The following is a 27,326-nucleotide window of genomic DNA, read 5'->3' on the forward strand; positions in this document are numbered from 1 at the left end:
ACGAATTAATAAGTTACAAAAGTTTGACGCATAATTATGAAATAAAAAAAATTGAACAAAGACAAAAAAAAGAGTTACAGTACTATTTGACTTATTAAGCCAAATCCTTCCTAAGGAGTGTTTCCGGTAGGCAATAACTTTAAGATCACTTAACCCTGTTCGATTTGAATTTTGAGGGAGATTTTTGAAAATAATAAGTAAAGAGATGGATAGAGAAAATTTATTAGAGACCGTGCCTTAGGGTTTTGAGACCCTAAAACGAACAAGGCCTGTTGTTGAAAAATGTCAGTTTTTTCTACTAACCAATAATTTTTTTCACTGCTTTCCACTAACCAATAAATTGTTGAAAAACGTCAAGTTATTTCTACTAATTAATAAGCTATTAAAAAAAATTAAGGTTGTTGACAGAGAGAGTTGTTGAAAGGTGTTAATTTGTTTCAAAATGCAATAAGTTGTATATAGCCCAAAATTATTAGAGGAAACAGCCTAATATATATATATATATATATATAAGGAGGTCCTTATTTTAGTTAAAATAAGGACCTCCCCATTTCTCCCATTTTCCGATTGAATTTCGATGATCCGAGCCGCTCAATGTGTTCAGAACGTGATTTTAAAGGTATCCGCGAGAAATCGGCAAAAAAAATGACCGGGAAGAGCTTGATTTGAGCAGTTTTTATTTGAACCGTTTGATAAAAACATACTCCCTCCGTCCCTTTTTTTGTGTCCAGTATTCCATTTTGGGCTGTCCCTTAATAAGTGTCTATTTTGTAAAGTTAGGGGGGTAAAAGTTGGTGTATTGTCTATTTTGTCCCTAAAAGTAAATTTTATTTTGAAAAGTTAGTGAGTAAAAGTGTAATGATGATGGGTAAGTAAGGAAAGTGGAGGAAAAAGTTGATGTGAAAGGTGTAATAATGATGTCTTTTTAATAAGTTGAAGTTACGAAGCAGGACACTTAAAAAGGGACGGAGGGAGTAACAAAAACTGCTTGGATGAAGCTCTTCCCGGTTTTTTTTTTTGCTAATTTTTCGCGGGTACTCTTAAAATCATGTTCTGAACACATTGAGCGGCTCGGATCATCAAAATTTGATCGGGAAAGGGAGGTCCTTATTTTATTAAAATGAGGTGGTCCTTAGGAGAAGGAAACTCTATATATAAATATGTTTTGACAATGGCAAAGCATAACGATTATTTTTAAAGCGGTTGTTAATGTGCAAAAAGAGTTGTGTACTATCTATAATAAGTCCATGCAATCTGAATAAAATTATGATGTGATTAAGATTGGCTATCGTATGTTTTGAAGTTTTTATTGAAGGCAAACCGAAACTTTACCCCATAGTTAAAACACAACATGAAGATCCTAAAAAGTTCATTATCTAATGATCTATTGGTTCTTTTTTTTTTTTTTTGTACTTCGAAAATTCATATTTTATTAAACTAAACGAAAGAGTTCTGGCCTAATAGAAATCAGAATACAGACCTTACTAAAGCTAATGTCCTTCAGAATTTCAAATCATCATCGAGCCCAAAAAACTTGACCTCCTTGCATTTTCTTCTTTGCATGCATTGGTGATTGCTGAGAAATTATTCAATGATCGAAGTGTCGACGTACAAGATTGAGCACGAATTTGGACTACATATAAGTTTGGTGTCCACATTTAAGAGTTTAGACCCTGGACTAATGTGTCGTTTAGATTTATGCTCTACCTTGCTCTAAGAGCAATGAATATGTTCTTGTGTTTGTCATGATTATATGCACTATTTTGAATAGGATACGGTCAAGAAAGCTTTTACACTGCCTGCCCAAATTCAGTGAGCTATAGTTTTCATCATGTGTTCTGATCCCCAAAAAAAGGTTTACCTCAAGTTCAAATCATGTTCCAAATTTGGTATTGAGGGTCTAAGGAGATAACTTCAAGGTGGTGAGGCACAATAAAAGTGTGGGCTCAATTAAGCATTTATTTTTAATTTATTTTTAACACCAACCATGTGATGAAAATACCACTCATGTCGTCTGATGACTGGACAGGCAAATGAGGTCCAGTAGTACTTGATCTCCAGAGTTGGAGGAAATGGGGACCACGTTTTGAAAATTCTTTTTCTTTTTTAAACACGAAAAAATGTTGTCAATTTCCTATATAAATATATTTGATGTTAAAAAACCTCTCCAAACTCCAATCCTAAATTCTAAGATTTTTTTTTTATAAAAAAATAGAGAGAGAGAGAGAGAGAGACGTGGGGTGTGTGTGTGTGTGTGGTGGGGGGGGGGGGGGGGGGGGGGGAATATGAAGACTGGAGAGAAAATTTAGGAATAAGTTTTATTAGATAAAAAAATAGTATCAAACTTTTTCGTTTTTCTATTTGTTTTGTTTATCTTACATTTTCATAATAGTTGATATATGTTATCCCGTGGATACAATGGGAATAACGCTACCGTGCATCGAATAAGGGACCGCGAAAAAAATTAAACTATCTTTTTCAACAACTAGCATTGTGTCCGTCGTTCGATACACATGACGCGAAAAAAAGCCATTGTAATTTTTTTTGTTCTGTGCATTCAACAACCACAAACACTTCTAAACTAGTGGGATGGTAGTTCAAGTTATTGAAGCAGTTAACATAAGGTTGTTTTACTTCTACCAGTTTTGAGTTCGATATTTTTGATCAGATGATTAGGAGAGAGGGCTCCAATTTAGCTTGCATTTCGGCAGAGACTTGGTGACGGAGCCTACGATGTGGTGGTGGATCAATATTTCTTTCTCAGCTGTGTTAGTGATGACTTAAATCCAAACATTTTAGATTGGGTGAGTTCCCCAGTTAATCGGACGGTCGCTGCGCAGGTTCAATCCATCCCGCCATTCAACTTCAGGACAAGTCGAAAACAAAAGACTAATCACTTGTGCCAAGGAGAAATTTTTCAGTGCCGGGTGGGTATCACGTGGTGCTCGCTCGGCACATCCAAACTGTCCGATACACTTTTGGACGGTTCGAATTTGAAGAGAGAAAGAAGAGAGGTGAGAGAAGAGAAAATGTTTTAATCTGAACCGTCTAAAAATATATTAAACGGCTCGAAAGTGCCGAACGGACACTACTTAAAACATACCCACCCGGCGCCCAAAGATTTCTTGGCCCGCTAAGCCCAAAGTCCTCACATTTGGCACGTACAAACCATCAAAAGAGCAGATAGAGAAAAGAATAAAAGACCATGAAAAGCTGGTCCCACGAGAATTATGAGAAATTAGTCATGTGTTCTTTTCGGACAATGAATAAAACAGCACGGCTTTGTTCAATAGGGTTCTCAAAACCACACCTTTCTCAGCGATTTTTAATGTAAGTTTTATATTTACTTATTACTCTTATTTCTCAACTTATTACACCAAAAATCTTCATCAAAATCTTTACCGAATAACCTCCACGTATTTGTGTGGATATGTCAAAAAGAATCTCGGCGGAGCTATGTTGGGCACTGGCCCTCCAGCTTCTCCGAGTTTTAAATTTTTTATTTTGTATATATCTGATTTTGAATATTATTCATAATTATTTGTGTATAGCTATTTATAATCTCAATAATTTTGATTTGATTTGATAAAAAATGGGTCAATTTACATTTTCATTTCTTAATTTCTTTCATGAGTAAAAAATAAGTATGTGACAATTGAAGTAAGAAATAGACAAAAACAGCTTTCATTGATAATTTGATATTTATTATTGTTACCGTAGCATGCCTTTATATAGTCTAAAACCACTTGGTAACCAAGAAACCTAGACCAATAAAGGAAGTACGCATAACAACGAAACACAAATATTAACCAAGCTAAGTAGGAAACATAATGAGAACACCATGCTAGTATAGGTGGTTTGTTCTCTTCTCTCCTCAGTGGTGACCAAGGTTCGAGTCTCACGGGGAGCAGGTTTGGGATTTAGGGCTATGAATAGCTTCTGAACCCTCATTGACTAACACAATAATACCTTACTAACCCTCCACTGATGTACATCGTTTGGCAAAAAAAAAACAAAACATACTATTGAAACCTAGAAAACATGAAAATATTATGTTAACAATGATAATGTCTGTCCTAGATAATTTGTTGCTACACAATGGTTGGAAGTACCATGTAAGCAACTCACATGGTATTTCGGCAATGCTGAATAATTACTCATTATGTGATCAGTGGCAGAGGTAGTGCATGACCAACCCCAGTGCACTTTCCAGTAATTTCAATTTTACCCTCACGGATGATCTGAGTTGTTCTCGGTCCCAATAAACAGCATATCATAATATGAGATAAGCATAAGTACATCCACCAACACAAGACAACCCAAGAAAAAGAAAGAGAAAGAGAAAGAGATATTAACTAGAGCTGTGAAGTCAGTTTGGGAATTTGGATCTTTTTCTTCAGTTCTGATCGATGGTGTGGTTCCCTTGCTGGCGAATGACGATATGGTTCTTTGTTTTTTTTCTTTATGACAAAACGACAAACTCTAGTAGGCACCACAATTCCCCCCACCAAAAACCATTCTCAGCCGCCCAATGTGCCCATCAAATACTCTGCTTTCCCCCACCCAAAAAAAAGAGCTCCATCAATTTTAATTGGTTAACATTAAGCCAAATCTAATCTTGATATTGAGTTTATATATAAACATGAGTATAACAATCATTTAGGCAAGGTTTACTAGTTTTTAGTCACTATCATTTGACTTTCCACCGCCCTTAATTTCTTTTGTTCCCCATATGTCATGGTAAGATCCAACATGAAGTTGTCGGAAAGATTAACCCCAATTGTTGGCTTGGTAGTTTTGCCTGATACATTGGAGTTTACTCTCACTTAAAATTTTAGGTTCAATTACTTTTACTAGCAACTCTTGGGGTAACCTCATTCTCACGTACTAGCGCATCATGTGATGGTTTGCCAAGACCACTTATTAATAATCTCTCCATCTAAGGGGTACATTTTAGGTATGCATGGGTGATAAACAAGCCGAATAGGTAGTTGATCAAGTTTCATTTGAAAACTAACTAGTTTCAAATGTTCAAACTTAGCTTGTTTATGAAACGAGCCAACCTCAAACCGGTTAGCGGATCTCGAGTAGCTTTTTTTATTTATTTTATACATTATAAGACTAACGAACTCAATAGTAGCTTATTCGAGCTAGGTTTGACAATTTTTAACGAGCTTCGAAAAAATATTCAAGCTTGATTCAAGTATGTAACAAACTGATCTTTAATTAAAAAGCTTAATTTTAACGAGCAAACACGAGCTCAAGCTCGACTAACTTGATTCGTTTAGGAGCCTACATTTCGGTAACATTTTGCCACATTGCATGGCATCATAACATAGATCGCTCTGATGACTTAATCAACTTCGCGCACTATAACACATTTGAATAGAAATCTAATTAATCTAATTACCATAACATTATTTTCCTTCGCAGTATTCTTCGATCTAATCACTTGTTCAAAATAGTATCATACAAGCATTGTGCATGTCGATCGGATAGTAGGACAGGCCATAAATACGTGATCTTTTGCCATTTGTACCATACACATACCTATATGAGGAACCGGAATGGACCCAAGACCCCTATAGTGCAACATCCCTGTCATCCATATAAACTGTTCGATTTTGAAAAGACTCGGAACGGACCCTTACACAACAGCTAGCCTACAGGGTCCCCGCGTGATTTGGAACAGCCTACGGGGTCTTGGAACAACTAGTTGATAATGGATTGTGAAAGGGCAATTTGGCATAGCTGTGGGCCTCGTCTCCACTTGGAGTGTAGGTCCGTGATTTGATGCAATTGACGTAGTCAAACAAAATGCTAGTGCAAGGATTGTGTTTTTCACGCTCCCTATTTTATCATTCACGCTCTTATTTTTTTGCTTCTTTTGCATGTGAATTTGCACCTTAAGTGATGCAAATTAATTTATGTACGTAAAGACACAAAAAGAAGAAGTATAGATGGTGAAGAGAGAGTAGATAAATTGCTATGACAACCACGAAATAAAGAATAAACAAACCAACAAGTAATTAAAACAAGAACACAAAAATTAAGCGGTTACAATCAAGCCTAAACTTTCATGTATTTCATGTGCAAAGAGCAAGAGAGGATTAATTATGAACGATGAGAGATTACAAAGAGTCGGCTATAATTCCCAATCTCAATGAAGCACCCAATAATATCAGGGATCAATAAACTCCTGTGAAACACGAAAGAAAGAACAAACCCTAGTGGAACCTAAAACCCTAGGAACCCTAAGGCCCCTTTTCATAGGAAAGCAGAACAAATAAGCTAAACTAACTTAAAACGCGTGAACTCCGTCTCCGAGGGTCCATACGCAAGGTACTGCAAGCTTAGCGCATTATGTACTTAATCGAAACGCTGGACTGGCCCATAAGGACAATAGGTTCGACTCTGTGCCAATTTACGGCAAACTCTAACAAATCTCCACATTGACTTGAATTTCATAGAATCCAACACCATAGAGCAACCACCTTTGCTATACATTCTTCTCCAAAACCCCAAAGGGGCTATCAAAACCAATTGGGGGATGGTGTTGTGCAGTGTTGTGCGCAACACTGTACTGCGCACCTCCGAGCCGTCGGATCGTGCATCTGATGGCTCGGATCTCATCTCGGAAATGAACGGCTCTTAATCGTTGGTTACCGAGATGAGATTAAAGCCGTCAGATGCACGATTCGATTGCTTGAAGGTGGGCAGCACGATGCTGTGAATCTTATTGCACAGTACCAACCCAAAGTCCTATCGAAACATGTGAACACCAATCAAGTCCGAGCAACGCTTGAACTTGACAATAGGACTAGTTTGCCAAAACTGCATAGCCGCAATTGGGAAAAAAAAAAGAAAAAGAATTCGTAACCTTTGATGAAGAAACTATTGATGCAGAACCCACAAGTGTACTGCCTTCAAGCACGTAAAGGTTACCAAATTTCTGCCCCTTCATCGAAACAATAATGACTTTTAGGGCTCAAAACTCTGCCCTCAGCAATGTAGTTGTTGCAACCATCGGAGTCAAGATTATCTAAAGAGATTAGGTTTTTTCTCCAAATAAGGGACGTAGCCAACACCGATGTCCTCACAATATCATCATGTGTTCTGCCTTTAACTGTTTCTATTCCAACAAGTCTACATGGTACGAGAACTCTACCACCATTGGTTGATTAAAACCTTTAGTGACTACTTTTTTAGTGCTTTTTGACAAATTTTGATCGCCACAAAAAAATCAATTTTCTTGTAGTGAATCAACATCTTCAATCGTCCCTTTTTTTCCTTTCCAAAGATCTTCAATCTTTGACTATTTGAGATAGTAATTTGTTGTAGGAGCCAGGAAATTCTTCCATACTTGTTTTTAATTTCATCCATATTTATCTTCATCAATCAAACTTTTCTATAAATGAATATCTTGATCTGATCAGCACCTCTATTTGTTTTCTCAATTGAGTTCAGTTTTTTTTTTTCAAGTTCGTAACATTCGAGACACATCCAAGTCCTGATTGCAAGTTGCTCTATTAAGTATGAACTGGCTCAAATCTTCATGAAGTTGGCTCAATAAGTGTGCAAATCTTCTCCCCAATTACTCGATTTCGAGTTCACATTTCATCAACTTGAAATTGACTTTTCACAAAATTAAACGGTTATATAAACCAATATTAAATATCAAAATATAAATTACATTTTATCAACTTTAATTATTGGTGTTTTTTCATCATCAAAATTAATAAGATATATTCTTTAAAAACCTTGAGGTGGAGTATGCTTTATACATTCAGATGTGATATACTTCGTTACCACAACATGTTATACCTATTTTTTTTAACAGCAAAAAAGATTTTATTAATTAATGAAAATGATAAAAAGATTAGAAGAAGCGGGAGCACAACAAAGAGAGCCACTAGGTGAAGATTAATTGATCTAATATTAATTGAACTGTTCGTACCACAAAAATTTAATATTATTTGTACCACAAAAATTTAATATTAATTGAACTGTTCTGTGTATTATTTGTACCACAAAAATTTGCTCCTTTATGTTGCAGGGCAAAAATTTATTTCCATATTTTATTTTGAATAAAGTCCATGATTATTTTTTTTCTTGGCGAGGTTTTGTACTCGAAAAGTTTAATATTATAGTATATGGTTGACGTAGCAATGAAGGAACCTGAATCACAACTACTGCTGGGAGTTTTATTTGGAACCAATCATATTTGAATTACTGTAACAGATAATTGATGTCATACTTAACGACCAAATATGACCAAATTCTATAAATTCGATTATTTTATGTGCAACTCTTCATAGGTTTAGTTTTAAATAATAGTACGAAAGGGAATTACGTATATCATAAACATCCTCATCGAGGGATGGATGCCATTGTTCTCGATCTCTGAACCTATATTCAATGCCCGTTCCCATTCTTTTTACCCTTCATTCCGGCTCCAAACGAGGAATGGGGATCTCCGAGTGGGAGACGAACTCCATGATATCTCACAAACCCCATTTTTCAAGAGATTACCAGAGGTGAGAGCTAGCTGCAGCAGTTCATGGTGAAACCGTATCACTGAATGAGTATTCTTTTCCTAATACTCAAAATTAATATACATAAAATATGTAGAGGAAAAACAGGAATTCGGGGCAAGGTGGGTAAGGGGCAGATATAAACCTGCCTCCTACCCGTTCCCCAAATTTTTTGAAAAATCATCCCTATATCTTACATGATTCCAAAAAATTACCGAATCTCTGCTCCATTCGAGGCAGGGAATGGAGCGGGTACGGTTGAATCAGATAGAATGACCATCCCTAATTATTTTAGTTTCATAAATATTTCACTAGGATTGGTGTTGAACAAGGCAATAACTACTTGATATGTATATGGTTGATGAAAATTAATGAAATAAGATTTTCGATTCTTCCTTATTGGATAAAATGTATTTATAACTTTTAAGAAAAATTTATGAAGATCATTTTTCAATAAATCGAATGCCGCCTCTCCCCTTTTTTTAATGGGTTTTATATATGTAAGTTCACCAATTAAAAGACAAAAACATATATAGTGTATTCATCACATAGGAGTGTAAAAATTACATCCCAAACTAATCAAAACATAGCCCCTAACATTTCTGGTGATCGGGAGAAAGAGAGAGAATAAAAAAAGGTTGATCTAATTTTGTGGTTCCTATAAAATACACCAAGTTTCAGCAGTCCTTACAAAATTAATCGACTATCGTTTTCAGTGATTAATTACCACATCATTCCGCGTAAGCCAATAACTACTAATGTCAGCGTTTTTTGGCATTTAGTTAGCAATAAGGACAACACTACTATAATTCGTGTTTTAATTTTTTTTTACGACGCAATCAACACGTACCATTTCTATAAAATCGATCTTGATATTTGATGAAGTTCACATATTAAAAAAGCAGATAAGCCCAAAAAAAAAAAAACCCCACTAAAGTCAACAAACCCAAAGGAGTAAAAACTTCCATTTGAAAATAAACTAACCGCGCGTGGGGCTCTCAATTACCTACTGCATGCATGAAAATTGTTACTTCATCCGTCCTAATTTTTTTTTACTTTCTCGTTATATTTTAATCGTATGAAAAATTAGTTATATTTTTAATTAATAATAACTTTAGGTGCAATATAGATTTTATTTGATAGATCTAAATTAAATTTTTTAAATAATATTTTCAAAATCACTACAAATATTATAAATTAAAAATATAATCAATTAAAAAATGAAAGAGTACTTGCACCCCTCGTGCTCGAAGGGCCACCACCACCACCCATTCACGTGGGTCCACGACTAAAGGGTTGTTTGTCTTAATAAACCACTTGGATTATTTTTCATGTTTATTCAAAATTTGTCACATAATAAATTAGTTTTGCATCAAATTTTTGTGAATTAATTATTGGTTCATTCTGAGAGAGAGAGAGATTGAAAATGTAAAAAATTATAAGCCAAACTCAAATTTTTGTGAGTATAGATAAAAATTATCCAAGCAGGCGAAAAACAAAGATGAAAAAATAAGCCGAATGGCTTATTATGCCAGGCCAAACTACCTTTAAGTGTATGTATCTCACGTAAATGTGTGGTGGTGAAGGCCATAAAGTACCATGTGGCGGTGCTTCTGGAACATTGAATTTGAATAATAACCTTTCTACTCCATTGCTCTTTTCATTTACACACAAGTGTCGTGCTCGTCTTTCTATTCTCACCATATTTTGTCCTCATCCTTACATACTCACGGGGTACATTATTAATCAATGAATTACTACTACTGGAGTATATGAAATGCAGATAAAATGAACTCCGAATTCAAATGAAATGCATGTGGGCCCCCACCCCCACGGTATTCACATCGATCATTCTTTTTTTGGCTCAGTGCTGGAAAATGTTATATATACAGGTCCTGGCTCCAAAGGCCAGCTTATGTTAAAATGGTTACTTCAATTTGAGAGCTATAGATTATAGATAGATCATAGATTATAGATACATCTTTTTAATTCATATATATATATATATATAGTTTAGAAGATTTAGATTCATTTCTAACGTGGGTCGCCGGGAAATCAAGACTCCGGTCTCCCGCGGAGGTGGCCGTGGTGGTGATGACATATGGCGAAAGGTCGGAAACTGACCACCAGCCGCAGCGAACGCTACCTGGGAAGCTACGATTACCGTGACCGCCACCACCACGGCCACGGGACGGTCGCGGCCGAGGCGACGGAGCTAGGCGAGGAAGACGTGTGGTCGATGGTGGACGACATGGTCAACGGGGGCGGTGATGACGACGATCGCTCGATGGATTCACGCGGCGAGTGGAGCCCACGCTCCTCCGCGGAGAGCGACGGCAGCCGGGGGCAGCTGCGCCAAGTGGGCGGGCTGTCTCTGGCGTTCGAGGACACGGGCAAGACGTCGTCGCCTAGAGTGGTGCACCAGTTCCGTGGCCAGGACAGCGTATCATCGAGGCCACGTGCACGCCACGTTGCCACGTCGGCCCCGGTCAACGTGCCCGATTGGTCGAAGATTTACCGGGTCGACTCGGTCGAGTCGCTGCATGACTCAGATGAAGGGTTCGACGATCGTGAGTCAGAGATGGTCCCGCCGCATGAGTTCTTGGCGCGCGAGCACCGTAAGAGGTCGGAAAACTCCGTTTTTGAAGGTGTCGGCCGGACGCTGAAAGGGAGAGACTTGAGACGGGTTAGGGATGCTGTGTGGAGTCAGACCGGGTTCAATGGTTAAATAATTGTTTCATCATTGTTGGTAGAGTAATATTCCTAAATTTTTTTTGTGGGCGATAACTCGGCCGAGTCAACTCGGCAACAACTGAGCCCAATTCAAATTCTGGTTGAGGTCTGCTTGTTCAAGCCCCTCTTGGAATCCCAACTCGTGTACTGTATTTGTGATCGGTCTGTCCAGGGGCAATTTGGTCATTTCGGAATCATTAGTATGAGAGCGTTGAAATTTTGAGTTCATTTGTGTATTGGAAAATATTAGGATGCATGAAAACAAAATCTGAAAGTGTAATGGACGGTCTGGATTCACTTGTACCGTCCATTACAAGTGAATCTAGGCCATTCATTACAATTTTCCGGACACTTTCATGTGTTTTTTTTCATGGATTCTAGTAAAATCTTGAAGTAATGGTCGAAAATATCAAAAAAATAAAAAAGCCACCAATGGGAATAAGAAACAAATCCTTAGATTGTTCAGATTCCACTGGTGAAGAGATTTTTGTTGGATTCAAGATAGAGAGGAGGAAGTGAATAAAGGAGTACAAAGTTATGGCTTCAAATTGATTTTTGGTAGTCAAAATGTGCGATGATGAATTTTGGTATTTTAATTTTGGAATAATATGTTTGGGGACAACTTCTAGCTACCATCCGAAATTTTTTTGAGGTATCAAATTTTATTTTATTTTGAAGGGAGTTGAGCTATCATTTGGATGACTTTATACTTGATTGGTGGAACTACTAAGAGTGAGACATGATAATAAATTCAAAATGCAGCCAATAAATAATCGGTGAAGGTACTATAATTATGTTAAACAAGCTATCCGGTTGTATAATAATTTGCCTTAAGATGATAAAATTACTTACCCTATTAAAGTAAATGTATCCTTCATAATTCACGAAGGCTAAACAATTCAAATCAAAATCCCAAAATGGATCGTTGTGCGAGCAAACTGGCTCGAGCCTCCAATTATGAAAAGAAAGTATATATATCCTTCATTACTAAAATGTGACAGTCGATTAGGGCCCCAACCCTTAGGAACCACAAATGATTTTGGGGTCCACTCTTAATTTATATTTCCAAAGAGAGGTGAAAACAAAACAACTTTTAGTGGAATGTAAAATGGATGGGTCGGAATGGCCCAAGTTGACAGAGTAAAAGAAAGTTGGGACAAACTAATTTTTGAGAGGTAGATACCTTCTTGGCTTGCCACTTTCAAGAAAGCGACGCAAGTCTTTTTGTGTGGGCTCACACAGTTTTTTTTGAGCTTAATTAGTAGTACAAAATACCCTCAGCTCTAGGCTCTCACTATCAATTATTGCACAGCGCTTTTGAAGATGTTTTTATGCCCGCGCTCCCGCTCCAGCCTCCGTTCCCGCACGCGAATTTTGTGACTAGGTATTGAGAGCCACCGGATTGATTTCTTTCAGGTTTCAACCGAAAAGTGCACAGTTGAGAACTCATTCGTCCGTCCGGTTCAGTATCTGGGTCACTTGGCGAAAACATGGGCCGGGCCACCATTTGAAGTGGCTGAGGAGAATTTATTGGGCCTAGCACAATGTTGATCCGACACTCAATAGCCTAGTCCTTGAGAAATACTAGGCTGTAAATGAACTGAGCCATTCGCGAACTGTTCAAGGCTCGGTTCGGTAAGAGCTCATTCTAGTTCGATTCGTCTGCTAGACGAACTGAACCTGAACCTCAATTCTAGGCTCGTTCTGTAAATGAGCCGAACCTGAGCCTAACGGTATTCGGCTCGGTTAGGTTCGCAAACCTATGCTTAAATTTAATTAATAATTCAATAGGGGTCTATTTGTAAATGTAAAAAATTTTAAGGTTGTATATATAATTCAATACTTATTTTTCTCCCAAATTCTATACGATCAATGAGAGAGTTTGGGTTCGCTTGAGTTTAATGAGCTGAGCCGAATCAAATCTGAGTCTTGACCAGCTCAATTCGAGCTTAGATTCGGCTCAGCTTGATTCATTTGAGTTTAACGAGCCAAACTCGAGCCAAGATGTTCAAGTTCGAATCGAACCCAAGCCAAATCTGAGCCGAACTCGAGCCAAACTAGTATCTTAACGAACCCAACTGAGCCAAACCCGAGCCTTGAAAAATTTTAACAAGCCGAACTCGAGCCAAGTTGTTCAGGCTCGAATCGAACTCGAGCTGAACTCATACCTTAACGAACCCGAGCCGAATTTAACAAGGTTCGGCTCGATTTGGTTCGTTTACAGTCCTAAGAAATACTAGAGATGATGCTAATGGATCCTGATAAATAAATAAAAAAGCTAATGGTTCCAATTTAAGTTCAATGTTTTTTTTTTATCGGCAAATTTAACTTCAATACTCAAAAAAAATACTAAATGATATCAACGAGATGATAGGACGCTATGAAAAAAGTTATCACCTTTCTGTAGCAAAAAAAAAAAAGAGTTGAAAATCTTATCAATCGGATGTTTTAGTCGTGAATTATTTACCCTCTAAAACTTAAAAAACAAAACGACAAATATCATTCAAATAAGAGATTAAACGTAGGCTCCACAGGCATCACCACTCTGTCCATTCGATGGACCGGAGAGAAGGTTAATTCTATCATGAATGATTTGAGCAACGAAGCATATGAAGGGTATTTATCAATGCCAGTGAACAAATGCAAGATTGAAAATAAATACAATTCCATCAACGAGTTGAAGTTAAGAGTTGTGCTGACAATATGATCACCTTTTTTCTATTTTTTGAGTGGCCTAGACCCAATTGGTTAGAAAGAACTTCATTGGGTTGGATCGAACTCAAGTTAAGCCCAACTAGTATACTCAACCCACAAGTTCACAATCAAACCGATGAAAAGCCCAATCGACAACCGAAAGTTTTTTTTCCTTTGCCATACGATATACATCAAGCAAAGGGAGTTCGAAGTCTCTTTATATACTTGAATCCCAAACCTCTCTCTTGAAAGCCAAGAGGTACAACTAGATGGGCTAAAGAGCCACATCTAAGAACCGAAAGAAAATTGGTTTGCCATAATTTTTTGCTTTTGGTTTTCTTTTTCAAAAGAACAACATATTCCAGAACACGAAGGCAGATCCAAATGGATTAGATTACACAAAGACAGGCCGCAGGCGCTAAGAGCCTAACGGAAGAGGTGGAGCTATATATCGGGATTGCTATTCTAGCCTGACAAACAAACCATTTAACCTACACAGTGTCGAGTGAAATTCAATCAAAAGCCATAGAAAACCTCTAGACCTGAGGAGAAGCGATTTTGCTGGGCCCCGTTCCGGATTTTGAAATAAGTACTTATTTTTTAATAAGGTAATTTCAAATTAAAAAGTTATGTGTTTATGCAAATAATTTTCCTAGCAATATAAATATTGTTTGATAGATTTCATTGAGATCTTTTAAACGGTGTAAAAAAAATCGAAAAATTATTTTTCATTTTCATTATATTTGAGTTTGAAAATGTAAAATATAAACTTATTTTTTAAAAAGGAAATGTGGAACACCTGCAACTTTAAATGATATCAGTTAATCAGGATTATGCAAGATTTCATTGTCATTCCCCAACAAAACCATTGCTTGTAGTTAATTCATATCTGCCGCAGTTTACCAGAAAAGACAAAGAAAATGCGACATTCACCCGAGTGCACTGCCGCAAGGCCCGCCGCCCCAGTCAAAATGCACCTATTTCCTCCCTTCACGTGCCACTCGTGTGAACAAAGCTTCGGGGTTACAAAAGTACAAAATTAGTGCGGAACAAAAGCTAACACATGGATTTAACGCAAGTCCACTTGTGGTGTTTAATGTAAGTTCTGCACTAATACCGGAATACAACTCGTAATCTTTTTCAGTGGGGTCAGGAGTCTCAAATGTGGACAGCTATTGCTGATTACTGCTTTGTCCCCACCCTCAGCAGCTCTCATTCATGGCGCCTCCCCAACGGCCCCCCTCTCACTCTTCACTCCTGTGGTCTTTTCTTCCCATACCCACAAAAAATCAGTGCCAATTTTTACTAGTCAAGTCCCTGTCCTTTCTTGACCAATCTTGAATCTTTTGTCATTTTTGGGTGGTTTTGTCTGTTGGGGTTCGAGCAAAAGAGCAGGAATGAGAGGAGGGGAAGTTCACTTTCTCAATTTCACTCTCCTCATTGTGCTTCTGCTGTTTCTCTGTGAGTGTTCATGGCCTATCTGTTGATTAATTTCTGGGTTTCTTCTTCTTTTTGCATGATCTACTGGTTTTCTTACTTGGGTTTATGGTTAAAATTGCTTAGCTTTCCAGTCTGTGCTGCAGTGAGGGTTTTGGGAAATGGGTTTTTGTACTTGTGGATCTGCATTGCCGTAATTTAGGGTTTGGATGTGAGCTGGGTTAGCTTTATCTTGTTGGTTTTTGTATTTCCTTTAATATGCTGATTAGCTTTTCGATTGTTGAACTTATCACTTTGTTGGGGTGACCGTACTTGTTTTTTCTTACTTGCATTATGTGTTGTCGCTGTAGATTTCAATGTGTGCACAATCTGCCATTACATGTTTCAAGCAAGAATGAATGAGAGAATTTCTTTTTTTTGTGAAGCTGAAGCTGAGATGGTACACCAGGCATCAATCGTGTGACAAGTGATTGCCTACGTTTGTGTCTCATCTGAGATTATACAATTTTGGGAATGATAAATTGGGGCTGAAACAAGTCTAGCCTTGTTTTGAGAATCGTTTGAACTCTAGACTTAATTCAACAAAACTTTGTTGTAGACTCGTAGCTATTCAGAATTAGAGGTAAGACCAAACCCTTACTTGCAGGGGCGGACCCAGGATTTGGTTGCAGTGGGGTCAAATATCTATCACACATATAATTTTTTGGGATTTTCAGGGCAAAAATATTATCTTTTGGGGCAAAATTACGAAATACTCCTCAAAACTATACCTGCTCTAGGGATATTTTGGAACTCAGCGGGGTCGCGTGACCCCGCTTGCCCTAGTGTGGTTCCGCCACTGCTTACTTGACTCACCTCAGGAAATGTTTTTCCAGCAATGAGAGGGTTCTAGGGGTTGGAGACAGTAGTTTGTGATATGAAAAATATGTGTTAGGTACTCAGGTTCCGTGTTGATAAGGTCCCACAATGGAGAGGTTCTTACATTGGCTGTCAACTTCCCAGAATCCTACTCCTTCCTCAGGTCTTGGTACCGGTTGGATGAGAGAAAACTCATTTAGATTTGTCATAAAAAAAAAACCAACTGTTACAATGCCAAGTAAAGAAAGGAATTCTGTGCGGAAGTGTATGAGCTTGGACCATGTACGGAGTGTTTGAATATTGAAAGTGTCTAGTTTAAAACAATTGGCTGTGAATGTAGAAGCCCACAAGCCTCATATAGGAAACTTGGGAGGTGCATGCCAAAACGCAGAACTTATAATTAGTTCCTTTTCCAAGCTATTAGCAGCTAAAGAGTAAAACTTCACTTGGATTTATGCGTATGAGTAAGCACTGAGCCAGTTTCTGAAGACATATGAGATTTTGGATAATAGTTAAACAAAAAGATGGGTTTGACAAGATTTGAACATTCTTGTACGCCTTTTAAAGGAAATAACTTTGATGTGGGAGGTTTTGACAATTATTTGGGCATGTCTATACCAATGTGAAACAGTCTCTAACACTCTCTCTTCTTGAGCAATCGATTTAGAGGACACAATCTAAGTTATAGTAGGTGCCTCTAAGGCAAGAAAAATGTTGGAATTTAAGGAATGTGAAAATAACTTGAGTTTTTGGGAAGACTCTTTGAAGACGAGCTCTGATACTTTGTTATTTTTTTGCTAAAAAGTGGTTATTTCTCAAAATACTTTGGTAAAAGTAAAAAAAATTTACTTTTCCGATTCCTCTCGTCGAGACGAATCAATAACCCACAAAAGTTTGGCACATAACTAACAAATGCGAAAAAAATTCAAATAAGGACAAAACTCCCAGATTTAAGTTAAGTTCATAAGTTCTTTTAAACTTGTCTTAAAATAAGTTAGTTTGTCATTATTTGAATTTTTTTCGCATTTGTTAGTTTTGCGCCAAACTTTTGTGAATTATTGATTTGTATTGATGAGATGAATCAGAAAAGTAAAAAAAATTTACTTTTACCCATGTATTTTGATAAATAACCATGAAATAAGTTGACTTATTTTGAGAAATAAGTGGTTATTTCCCAAAATATTTGGGTAAAAATATATATATATTTTTTTACTTTTCTGATTCCTCTCGTCAAGACGAATCAATAATCCAAAAATTTGGCACAAAACTAACAAATGCGAAAAAATTCAAATAATGACAAACCAACTTATTTTAAGTTAAGTTCAAAAGAACGCAGTCGACTCGGCCATTAGTGGAGATGCTCCACAGGACTCATATACTAACTTAGGTGGTGAGATTCTTCCTTGTGCAAACTTGAGGAATAGTTTCAGAAAAATGGAGACATAAGAAACCAAACCACCCCCCTGCTGATCACTTACCAGTGCCAACTTAGGTTAGGGGGCCGGTGGGAACAGAGTGAAGCCAGGGTGGGTTTGAATGCTTATGAAGGGAAAGATGGATCCATCCATCTTAACCAATTTCAATTTTGGTATTAAAAAAGGATCAATTTCAAGCGGCTTCGCACCTCTCCCTTACAGTCTTGACTCCGTTATTCTCGCTATTGGTCAAGCAAAGCTAGTGGATTTTGTTATAGGTCCCCTACCTATTGCGAGTCTTCATTGTGGAATGGAGATGGATGTTTAGAAGAAGCAACATAGGGGAAGACCTTTGAATCCATATCTTTGAGGGATAATTCTTGGTACATTCTATTAATTCCAATCCAGAATACTTGTTTCTTTTGGGGATGCAGCTTGCAGATCAGGCTCTATAGTGAATTCTCGGCCGAAGTCAGTGGCTTCAAAACAAGTCACAGCATTCAGTTGCATAAAACAGCATAATCTATGAGGTTTTTGGGGTTGGACTTCATAAATAACTGTCAGGTTTTTTGAGAGAGTTGTCAGATTGTACAAAAATTGTATCAAATGATTTTCTTGCATCTCCCATCCTCGAAGTCATGCTGATAATGTTTTACTAATGAAAAACTCTGAGTCTCTGACAGCACCAAATGAGAAGACACATTTTGGGCGGGCTTCAGTTTTTTTTTTTTTCTTTTCTTGGGACAGGCTTCAGTTGTTGTGTATTATTCTGCTTCTGCTTTGATTCGTTGAAGTGTTTCCCTAGCTCGTTCGCTCTCTCTCTCTCTCTCTCTCTCTCTCTCTCTCTCTCTCTCTCTCTCTCTCTCAACAGGCTTCTTATTGGGCGATTACTGGTCCACCTTTAGCATATGCGTTGGACATCTTTGTAATCCACATTTGGAACTAGAAATCTATATTGTTTTTCGAATTTTATTTCTCTTTTATGTTACTTATTGTATTTGCAGCATTATATATAGATTATCTGTCACTGAACTTTGCTGCTTTTGCAGCGCTCCATGAATCCTGTTGCAACCCATTTGATCACTTGAAAACTTCTGTGGGAATGCAAACAAAGGTAGATGTCTTTTTGCGTGAGATTTCCCCAAGTGCAAGTCCTCAGCCCTTTTTGCCAGAAATTTCCCCCAGCACAGGTCCTCAGCCCCTTTTTCCTCTTCTTGCACCTTCCCCATTGACACCATTCACCAATAACACTGTCCCCAAGTTATCAGGTTTGTCTGGCACTTTACTATTATGCCTCTTCTGAAGCCATTTTTCTTGAATATTGAATTATCTGCAACTCCTTTATTTTTTCCCTTTTTGCAGGACAATGCATCTTAAACTTTGCTGCTGTTGATAGTATGATGAGCGTGACATCAATTGACTGCATAGCTGTCTTTGCAACTTATCTCGCTAATGTAATATGTTGCCCACAGTTGGAAGCCACTTTAGTCGTCCTTATTGGTCAATCTAGCAAAGATACCAGCATGCTAGCTCTAAATGGAACCAGTGCAGGGCACTGCCTATCCGATTTTGAGAAAATTCTGGCCAGCCAGGGTGCTAGTGATACTCTACAACAAATATGCTCTATCCGTCCTTCAAACCTCACTGCTGGTTCTTGTCCGGTCAATGACGTTAATGAGTTTGAGAACACAGTGGATACTTCAGGGCTACTTGCCGCCTGCGAAAAAATCGATCTGGTGAATGAGTGTTGTGACCAAATTTGTCAGAATGCTATATCAGAAGCTGGTAAAAAGCTTGCTAATAAAGCCTATGATCTTTCCAGCATGGATAGATCTCACGCATTGTCCGATCACTCGACTAGAGTTGATGACTGTAAAGTGATAGTTCAGAGATGGTTGGCTAGTAAACTTGACCCTTCTAATGCAAAGGACGTTATTAGGGGACTCTCTAATTGCAACATCAACAAAGGTGAATGGCAGTGAAATGCAACTCCTCTCCATGCCTTCTTAATTTTCTATTTTTAGGAAGAGGAACCTCCCCAAGGCAGGCCCTTTGGGCCCACCTATGAAGCTCGGACACTTCAAAGAAGGAGGTGTGTCGTGGTTGTATCAGACACAAGTCCAAGCATATCCTTTCTTTTTCCAAATATTAAACCCTAACAGGATTCATATACTTAGAGAACACATCTATCATTTGGATACACATGAAAACATCACAACTTGACTACACATCTATCATTTGGATACACATGAAAACATCACAACTTGACTTAAAATTAAATGATAACAGACAAACAATCTGAATTTAACATTTCTTCTCCTACATTTTTGAAAAAATTACATGTCCGAGTGTCCATGTCGTTTCTTTGTCGTCATGTTTCTGTTCAATTTTTCTTAGTGCCCATGCTTCTTAGGCCTACCCCTGCTGAGTAAACACGGAATTCATCATATCAGACAAACAATCTGAATTTAACATTTCTTCTCCTGCATTTTTGAAAAAATTACATGTCCAAGTGTCCATGTCGTTTCTGTGTCTTGTCACGTTTCTGTTCAATTCTTCTTAGTGTCCATGCTTCTTAGGCCTACCCCTGCTGAGTAAACACGGAATTCATCGTATCACCCACAAGGTATGGTTAAACCCGGAAGACACCAGCAAGAGTAATGTTTGATTGTGCAATCATCACAAAGGTTGGAGCACTTTACCTCTGGGCTAATGTGCGGCTAACTTTTCTTGTAGTTGGTTGGAGAGTTGATACCCATTGCAATTGATACAATGTATGTCTGAGTCCCTGGCCAAGTGTAAAGACTCAGGGAGATTTACTAGCACGAAGTGAATTATGTAGCACAAGTTCCACCTATTTTAGATTCCGTTAAGCATTAGAAAATATCAGAACTTTTGCAAGAAGTGAACCTTTTTTTGTTGACATTTGCATTGTCTCATGGTATGCTACCTGTTATTCTAATTCTTCCAATCTTTATTCTAATTCTTCCAATCTTTTGCTCTTTCTGCTTCAGTTTGCCCTTTGGCCTTTCCAAACATGAACAGCGTCACAGTGGGCTGTGGAAATGGCATAAGCAACCAGACAGCATGTTGTAATGCGATGGAGATTTACGTGTCTCTTTTGCAGAAGCAAAGCTTCATAACCAACTTGCAAGCTTTAAATTGTGCTGCATCACTTGGAAAGAAACTGCAAAAAGCAAATATTACCGAAAACATATACAATCTATGTCATATTGGCCTCAAGGATTTTTCCCTTCAAGGTTGGTTTTGATCCATAATGCCCCTTTTGATGAACTTTTTGACAGTATAATCTGAATGTGGTACTAATATGTTGTTTGTTGTTATTGTTTTATGTTCATTTAAAATTGAAATCCGCAATCTCAAATTGCATCAGCTGGAATCCAAGGTAAGTCTCATACTAAACACATTTTGCTATATTTCTCCTTAGTAACTCCGTACGTTTACAATTTCATTGAACCTTTGTTGTTTATATTTTGGGTTTCTGAGACTTTCGGATTCTCTGGAATTGTTCTTTTCAAAACCTGTGTGTAGCTGATAATTTCGTTAACAGCTCAGTTACCTCAATAAGTTTTTCTTCATCTTCTGCGTATGCGTGGGGTGATGTTTAACTCCTTAGAGGCTTAGACCCATTGTTTACCTGCACAGCTTTCATTGTAAACATAAGTCTAGGTTTCCTTGATTCTCATAGCTTCAATAATTGTGATGCCTAATTGTCTTCACTCTGATAGTCTGATTATATAAGATATGGGGAAAACAAGGGGAATGCCTTTTTGTCTTTCCGCTGTGTACATTATAGCTCATAGCTCATATGACTCGGAATGGGACAAGTTCTTACAAAAGAGATTTGGTGGACAAGTTCTTCCTCTGTCTCCAGTTTTTTCTTCATAAGGAAAGCAATGAAAATAATCGACCCGTCTATTTCCTCTTGCTGTTCCTTCTTCTTAAGCTTTAACCAAATGACTTTGAAACCGGAAAAGTAAATTCTTATGGAGAAGGGGGTGTCAGAAATCTTCTCTGTGTGTGTGTGTCTGTCTGTCTCAGTTGTTCAACAATATCCCGTCTTTCTTCTGTTCATCTGCACGTTTCCTTATCTGATAGTTTAACTTTTGCTTTGTTTATTTCTTGAACAGAGTCGGGTTGTCTTCTGCCTAGTTTGCCATCAGATGTGACATTGGATAGATCTTCAGGACCCAGCTTCCTTTGTGATTTGAATGACAACATTCCAGCTCTTTGGCCATCTGCTACCCAAATATCACCTTCATCATGCAATAAAAGTACGTGGGCCTGTTATTTCTATTCATCTAGATAGGGTCATCCTAATCTTTATCCCCTGATTGCCTGAATGTTAGAAAGTACTATATGTTCTCATATCTTTGTTCCTCTTACTGATTTATACATTATTCTTTTTGGAACTGCAGCTGTCAAAATACCTGCACTTCCTGCTGCAGCATCTGGGCAAAATGGTAAGTATGCCCATTTGCTTTTCTAGCTATTACGTAAACCCGTTTATATTTTGTCTCGTCATTAAAAAATAGTTGTAATGAAAATTGATGGGGATTTACTATCCCTCTCTTCAATAGGAGGACATATCTTAAGAACTCTGTCTTGTACTTTTGGCTATGGGAAGTTTTTCGTATTACTGATATCTTAATCTATACTATTATTGTAAGGCAACTCCCTACTTGGTGAAGTTCCTGTTAATTTTGCTGAAGCAAAGCCCTGTCACGGTGGTGTAAAGTCGAAAAAGCTGTCAAAGAAAAATCACTTCACGTAATTTGAAAGGGACGGTAGTTTTAATATAGTTTGAATTAGTTTAGGTAACCACCACACAAGAACCCCGCTCATCCTATCCCACCTTACAATTCCAAATTTAATAAGTTCTAACAAATTGAATCCGTTACCTATAAACTTCAAAGTTTAGTTATTGTTTTCTAATTTTATCACTTGCACTCACATTTTAGATACCAAAAATTTGATCACCTTGTCAATATTGCTGTCATTTGATAAATAGGAATTGCAGGCGCATTGCGGGGGCACCGATTGCTAGTAAAATGATATAATAAAAGAACTAGTTTCGATTAAATTCTGAGATGTAGTGGCTATAATTATCCTCGCAGCACATTCTGATGTCCACTTCATTTTCAAGGTGTTAGTTTACATTGTAATCTTGTCATGACTTGTCCCATAACCAATTGGAGAACTTGTCCAATAATGTTAAGGGACATTAAAACTGATAAACCAAACCGAATACGGGTTTAGTTAAAAGGGCTGTTTGAGGCTTGGCCGCTTGGGTTTTGGACTGCAAGTTACAGGATGATACCAAACCATTTGTATGGTAGATGCATAGGTGATCTCCACAGGACATTAATTGGACTGGGGGGAAAAGGTCATTTGGCTTCCACTGACGGCAGAGCCAACTGCCTGGAGGCATTGTGTTGCTTAATTGCTGTCCGCTATTCCAACTTTCTTTTGCATTAGTTTCAATATGGATGGGATCGATAGGATAGCTCTTGCCTTACTATGTTTGAAACAAATTTGTTTTCATAGAGCTTCGTCTCTGCTAATACCATGCTTTTTGACATCTTAGGGACATTCACGTTTCTTCAACAGTGTGCTGAACTATAGCTGGCAACTTCTTTTTCTTTTGTAATTGTTCATAGATAAATGAGCAATGATTCGGTGAAGTGAACCATCTTTGATTTAGTTGGGAGGAAGTTGACTTCAACATATCTCGCCTCTTTATTTCTCTACTGCATGAAATATGACCTATTACTGGATGACCTGTCATCCCACGTTATGTTTGTTGCCAGGATTTTACCCCTCTTATAAGCTGCTCTAGTCGGTTGTGGGAAATTACACTTGATTTTGATGTCTATCTCAAAAACTAGGTTAGCAGATAAAGCAATAGTGCATGATAGAATCATCACATTATGATTCATCATCCAGCTGGACATCCATCAATGTGGCTGGCATGAATACAGCACTCAGCTGTAACCAGATGGCAGACGAGAAGTTTTGAGTGCCCGTCCAAACTCGCATCCTGTTCTAGACAGGAATGCAAGAAATAGCTTTTAGCCTTAAAAAATTTACAAGCAATTATGCATTTGTGGAACAATTTGACACCATAGAGTGGGTCCAGTTATATATCAAGAAACAACGAGAAATTGGCTACAAGATAGTTGTGAACATTTCTTAATGCTAGTCAAAATTGCCTTGTGTTTGAAAGAAATAATCTCTTCCCTTGGAAAGCTAATCTCTGTCCTTCCTACACCCTCCAATCATTTTCTTCATCCTCTTACAAGTAATTTCTGCATTTCTTGCTCTGATCTGCAGTTGATTTGACACTGGTGTTAGTTATGAGCAGATCATGAGTTGCAAAAACATTGGAGATTGAAACAGAAATTACAGTTTGAGGATATCTGTGGAAGTCTTGAAGCTTCAATCATCATTATTTCTCCTTTTTTTTTTTTTTCCAGTTATTATAGGACATTATCTTGGTTTTGGTAGAACACAACGGACCCGGGGTGCTGTAGTGCACCCCCCCACACTACATGTGTAGTGCGGCCAATCCGGCCGTCCATCTCGGCAATCGATGGCTTGGATTTTCATCCGAACATTGGGCGGCTAAGATTTGTCGGAGCTCGAATTAAATCCAAGCTATTCGCATCGAGATGGATGGTCGGATAGGCTGCACTACACGTGCACTACAGCACACAGGCATGCCAATTGTATTTTGGGTAAACTATAGTTAACCCCCTCTAACTAAGCCTCACGTGCACTTTGCCCCCTCTAACTTTTTTTTTTTGGCACTCAACTCCCTCTAACTAACTGAAAATCAAACGGTCATAACTTCAAACGGTCATAACTTCTTCGTCCGAAATCGAAAACATGCAAATTATATATCGATTTCGAGGTCTTGAAGTCAGCTTTCTAATGACACCAAAATCACATCACGATTCAAAGCACAGAAAGTTATGATCAAAAGAGTAAGGGCTGGTAGACAGAAAGACCGTTTTGATCATAACTTTCTATGTGCCTTGAATCGTGATGTGATTTTGGTGTCATTGGAAAGCTGACTTCAAGACCTCAAAATCGATATATAATTTGCATGTTTTCGATTTCAGACAAAGAAGTTATGACCGTTTGAAGTTATGACCGTTTGAATTTCAGTTAGTTAGAGGGGGTTGAGTGTCAAAAAAAAAAAGTTAGAGGGGGCAAAGTGCACGTGAGACTTAGTTAGAGGGGGTTAACTATAGTTTACCCTTGTATTTTTCAAGTTTATTTTTTTACTTTGCGGATGAAAAACTTCTTGTGCTGTTGTTGAATATGCATCTCTGTGACCCCACGTTATTGTGCTTTGCAGGTGTTTACAATCAAGACTTACAAATTCATATGCTCTTTGCGATGGTGGTGGTGATCATGATTATCGTTTAATTCAGATGAGCTATTCTTGATATCTTGGTTGCGGTGAAAAGTATTTTTGGCCACAATTGATTGTCTTTGGAGAACAATGAAGTTCAGATGAGGTTGTACGATAGCAGGTTTCATCAAGTGCGCACGTCTCAGTTTGAGGTGAAATTACGTCTCGAATTTGTCCGTCTTATCTATTCATCATTCTTGCAAGCTTGTAAAATAAAATTTTTGTATAGAATTTTTCCTAAAGGAGGAAGGTAATGAAAGTGTCAACCCCTGAAAAAATCCTTGTAAAGTCATAATACAGAGAAATCAGTGTGTGTTATGAGTAATTGCATGCACAATGATTTATGTTTAACTTATAATAGCAAATCTTCTTCTCTGCAGTTGTTTGAAGTTTTTTTTTTCCAGTTATTATGGGACAGTTTCTTTATTTTGGCTGGAAGGTGACCACTGGTTACGTCGTAAGATATCAGCCTACTAACCTCTCTAGCTTGTGGGTTCGTGTTAGAGAACAATCTACATCCAATCTACCCTTCTTCGACACCCGTCAGTGGGTACGAACTTGGCTTACCCTGTTGATTTTGGCTGGAAACATGCATATTGCCATTTTCTTTATAAAAATAAGAAAATGCTAAAGGACCTTTTCCTTGTGGTTGCAAGCCATTTTTACCACTCACAGTTCCCATATGATTGATGAAAAAGAGGCTGCATGTGTTTGGATCTTTCTTCTTTGTGAATATTCCATGGGAAGGTCTGGTGAGAATAGCAGGTGGGGAATCCATTACAACTTTTGAACAGAGGCTGGCTCTTAAGTCCCAATGTTGTTGAAGTACTGGAGTTGGGGACCTAAAGTTACGTTTGTTAAAATCCTTCTACAGTTCTACTACTACTAATTTAATTCCCAGTTTCAAACAAGCCATCAATGCTGCTTAGATAAGGCATAGGGTGGTGGGTCTATACAAAGTTGGGTTATGCGCTGATATGGGCCCTACCTAGTCCGAGCCATTTTACTTGTTATCAGATACTACTTGGCTAGTTGGCTATCTATCTATCTTCTTCTTTTTTTTCTTTTTTTGAATCTATCTAGTACAAAGAAAAAGAAGGGTTTACTGCTCCATTCTTCCTAACTTTTTTTCTAGTATTTTTTTTTTTTCAAAGTTTTTTACTTTTCATAAATTTTTTGTTTAGCTTTTCGTTGTAATTTATGGGATTTATCATTCTTCTCGACGAGAGGGATTAAAAATTTATTAAAAAAATGTGGACCGAAATTGAAAAAAGTTCATTTACGAACATTTTAGACAAAAAAAAAAAAAAAAAAAAACTAGCTGTCTAGTAATTTTTTGTCTTTAGTGAACTTTTTTTAAATTCTAATCATAATTTTTTTATCTTCTAGAATCATCTTGTCGATATGAATGATTAATCTTAAAAATATAACGTGAATATAAAAAAATTCAGAAAATACACGAAAATATCAAACCAACCAAAAAAAAAAAGTTAGGATTAATGGGGCCTCTTCAATGCTAATTATAAGGGTTCGCATTCGCATGCGGGCAATTGCTTCTATTTTCTTTTCTTTTTCGAGGAGATTAATTATATATATATATATATATATATATATATAGAGAGAGAGAGAGAGAGAGAGAGAGAGAGAGAGAGAGAGAGAGAGAGAGAGAGAGAGAGAGAGAGAGAGAGAGAGAGATATGTTTATATTTTACTTGAAGTTTGTACACATATATGCATTTATTGGCAAGCGGGTTGTTACCCTTTTTTTAAAAAGCCTAAAAGTCATATCTACAGGTTATTATTTACTAGTAATTAGTACTATTAATTAGGGAGTATGGAATTGTACTTCTACACAATAGTCCGGATTTTGGCCTGAGTGTAATTATACGCCTTTATTATTAGTCCTTTATAACCTTTTTGTTTTTTGTATATAATTCTCCAGTATGCTTCATGTGCATACAATTTTGTGTTTTTTAAGATTCTCGATCACACTTCTTCGTATTTTAGCCCTTAATTCTAGGGCTTGTTTTTTTGGCCGGAAGTAATTAAGAAGATAGGATGGGTATTATGACATGGATTTTCTATTTTATTGTTCTTGTACGTACAAATGACCCAAGGAAAAAATAGGAAGGACAAAATGGTCACACCTCATCTGTTAACATTAGAATCCAATACCCCCCCACCCCCACCCCAACAAACATGCCATTATTGTCCT

At 37.5% G+C, this 27,326-nt stretch overlaps 3 protein-coding genes across 4 annotated transcripts in view; 2 read left to right on the top strand and 1 right to left on the bottom strand.

The window, feature by feature from the left end:
- The window catches only part of LOC131315288 (starch synthase 3, chloroplastic/amyloplastic), a 102,530-nt gene extending 97,593 nt beyond the window's left edge, over positions 1–4,937 (bottom strand). Inside the window, exon 1 of the mRNA XM_058344443.1 lies at positions 4,921–4,937. The gene's annotated coding sequence lies outside the window, so the exon portion shown is untranslated. The remainder of the gene's footprint in view (positions 1–4,920) is intronic.
- A 5,472-nt stretch (positions 4,938–10,409) lies between these two features.
- On the top strand, positions 10,410–11,495 carry LOC131313578 (protein S40-5-like). Its single transcript, XM_058341961.1, has one exon. The coding sequence runs from the start codon at positions 10,636–10,638 to the stop codon at positions 11,260–11,262; it is 627 nt and encodes a 208-aa protein (XP_058197944.1). The 5' UTR covers positions 10,410–10,635; the 3' UTR covers positions 11,263–11,495.
- A 3,597-nt stretch (positions 11,496–15,092) lies between these two features.
- LOC131313666 (uncharacterized GPI-anchored protein At1g61900) lies at positions 15,093–25,491 on the top strand. Of its 2 annotated transcripts, XM_058342107.1 has the most exons (8): positions 15,093–15,422; positions 18,721–18,939; positions 19,034–19,639; positions 20,686–20,931; positions 21,066–21,077; positions 21,823–21,966; positions 22,111–22,155; positions 25,056–25,491. In XM_058342107.1, the coding sequence occupies exons 1-8, from the start codon at positions 15,359–15,361 to the stop codon at positions 25,124–25,126; spliced, it is 1,407 nt and encodes a 468-aa protein (XP_058198090.1). In that variant the 5' UTR covers positions 15,093–15,358; the 3' UTR covers positions 25,127–25,491. The 2 variants fall into 2 exon arrangements, with proteins under 2 accessions (XP_058198090.1, XP_058198091.1); XM_058342108.1 differs by lacking the exon at positions 21,066–21,077 and having other exon boundaries at positions 15,094–15,422.
- Positions 25,492–27,326: the final 1,835 nt, after the last annotated feature.

This window comes from Rhododendron vialii, chromosome 13a (genome assembly GCF_030253575.1).
Source record: "Rhododendron vialii isolate Sample 1 chromosome 13a, ASM3025357v1".
Taxonomy (NCBI): Eukaryota; Viridiplantae; Streptophyta; class Magnoliopsida; order Ericales; family Ericaceae; genus Rhododendron; species Rhododendron vialii.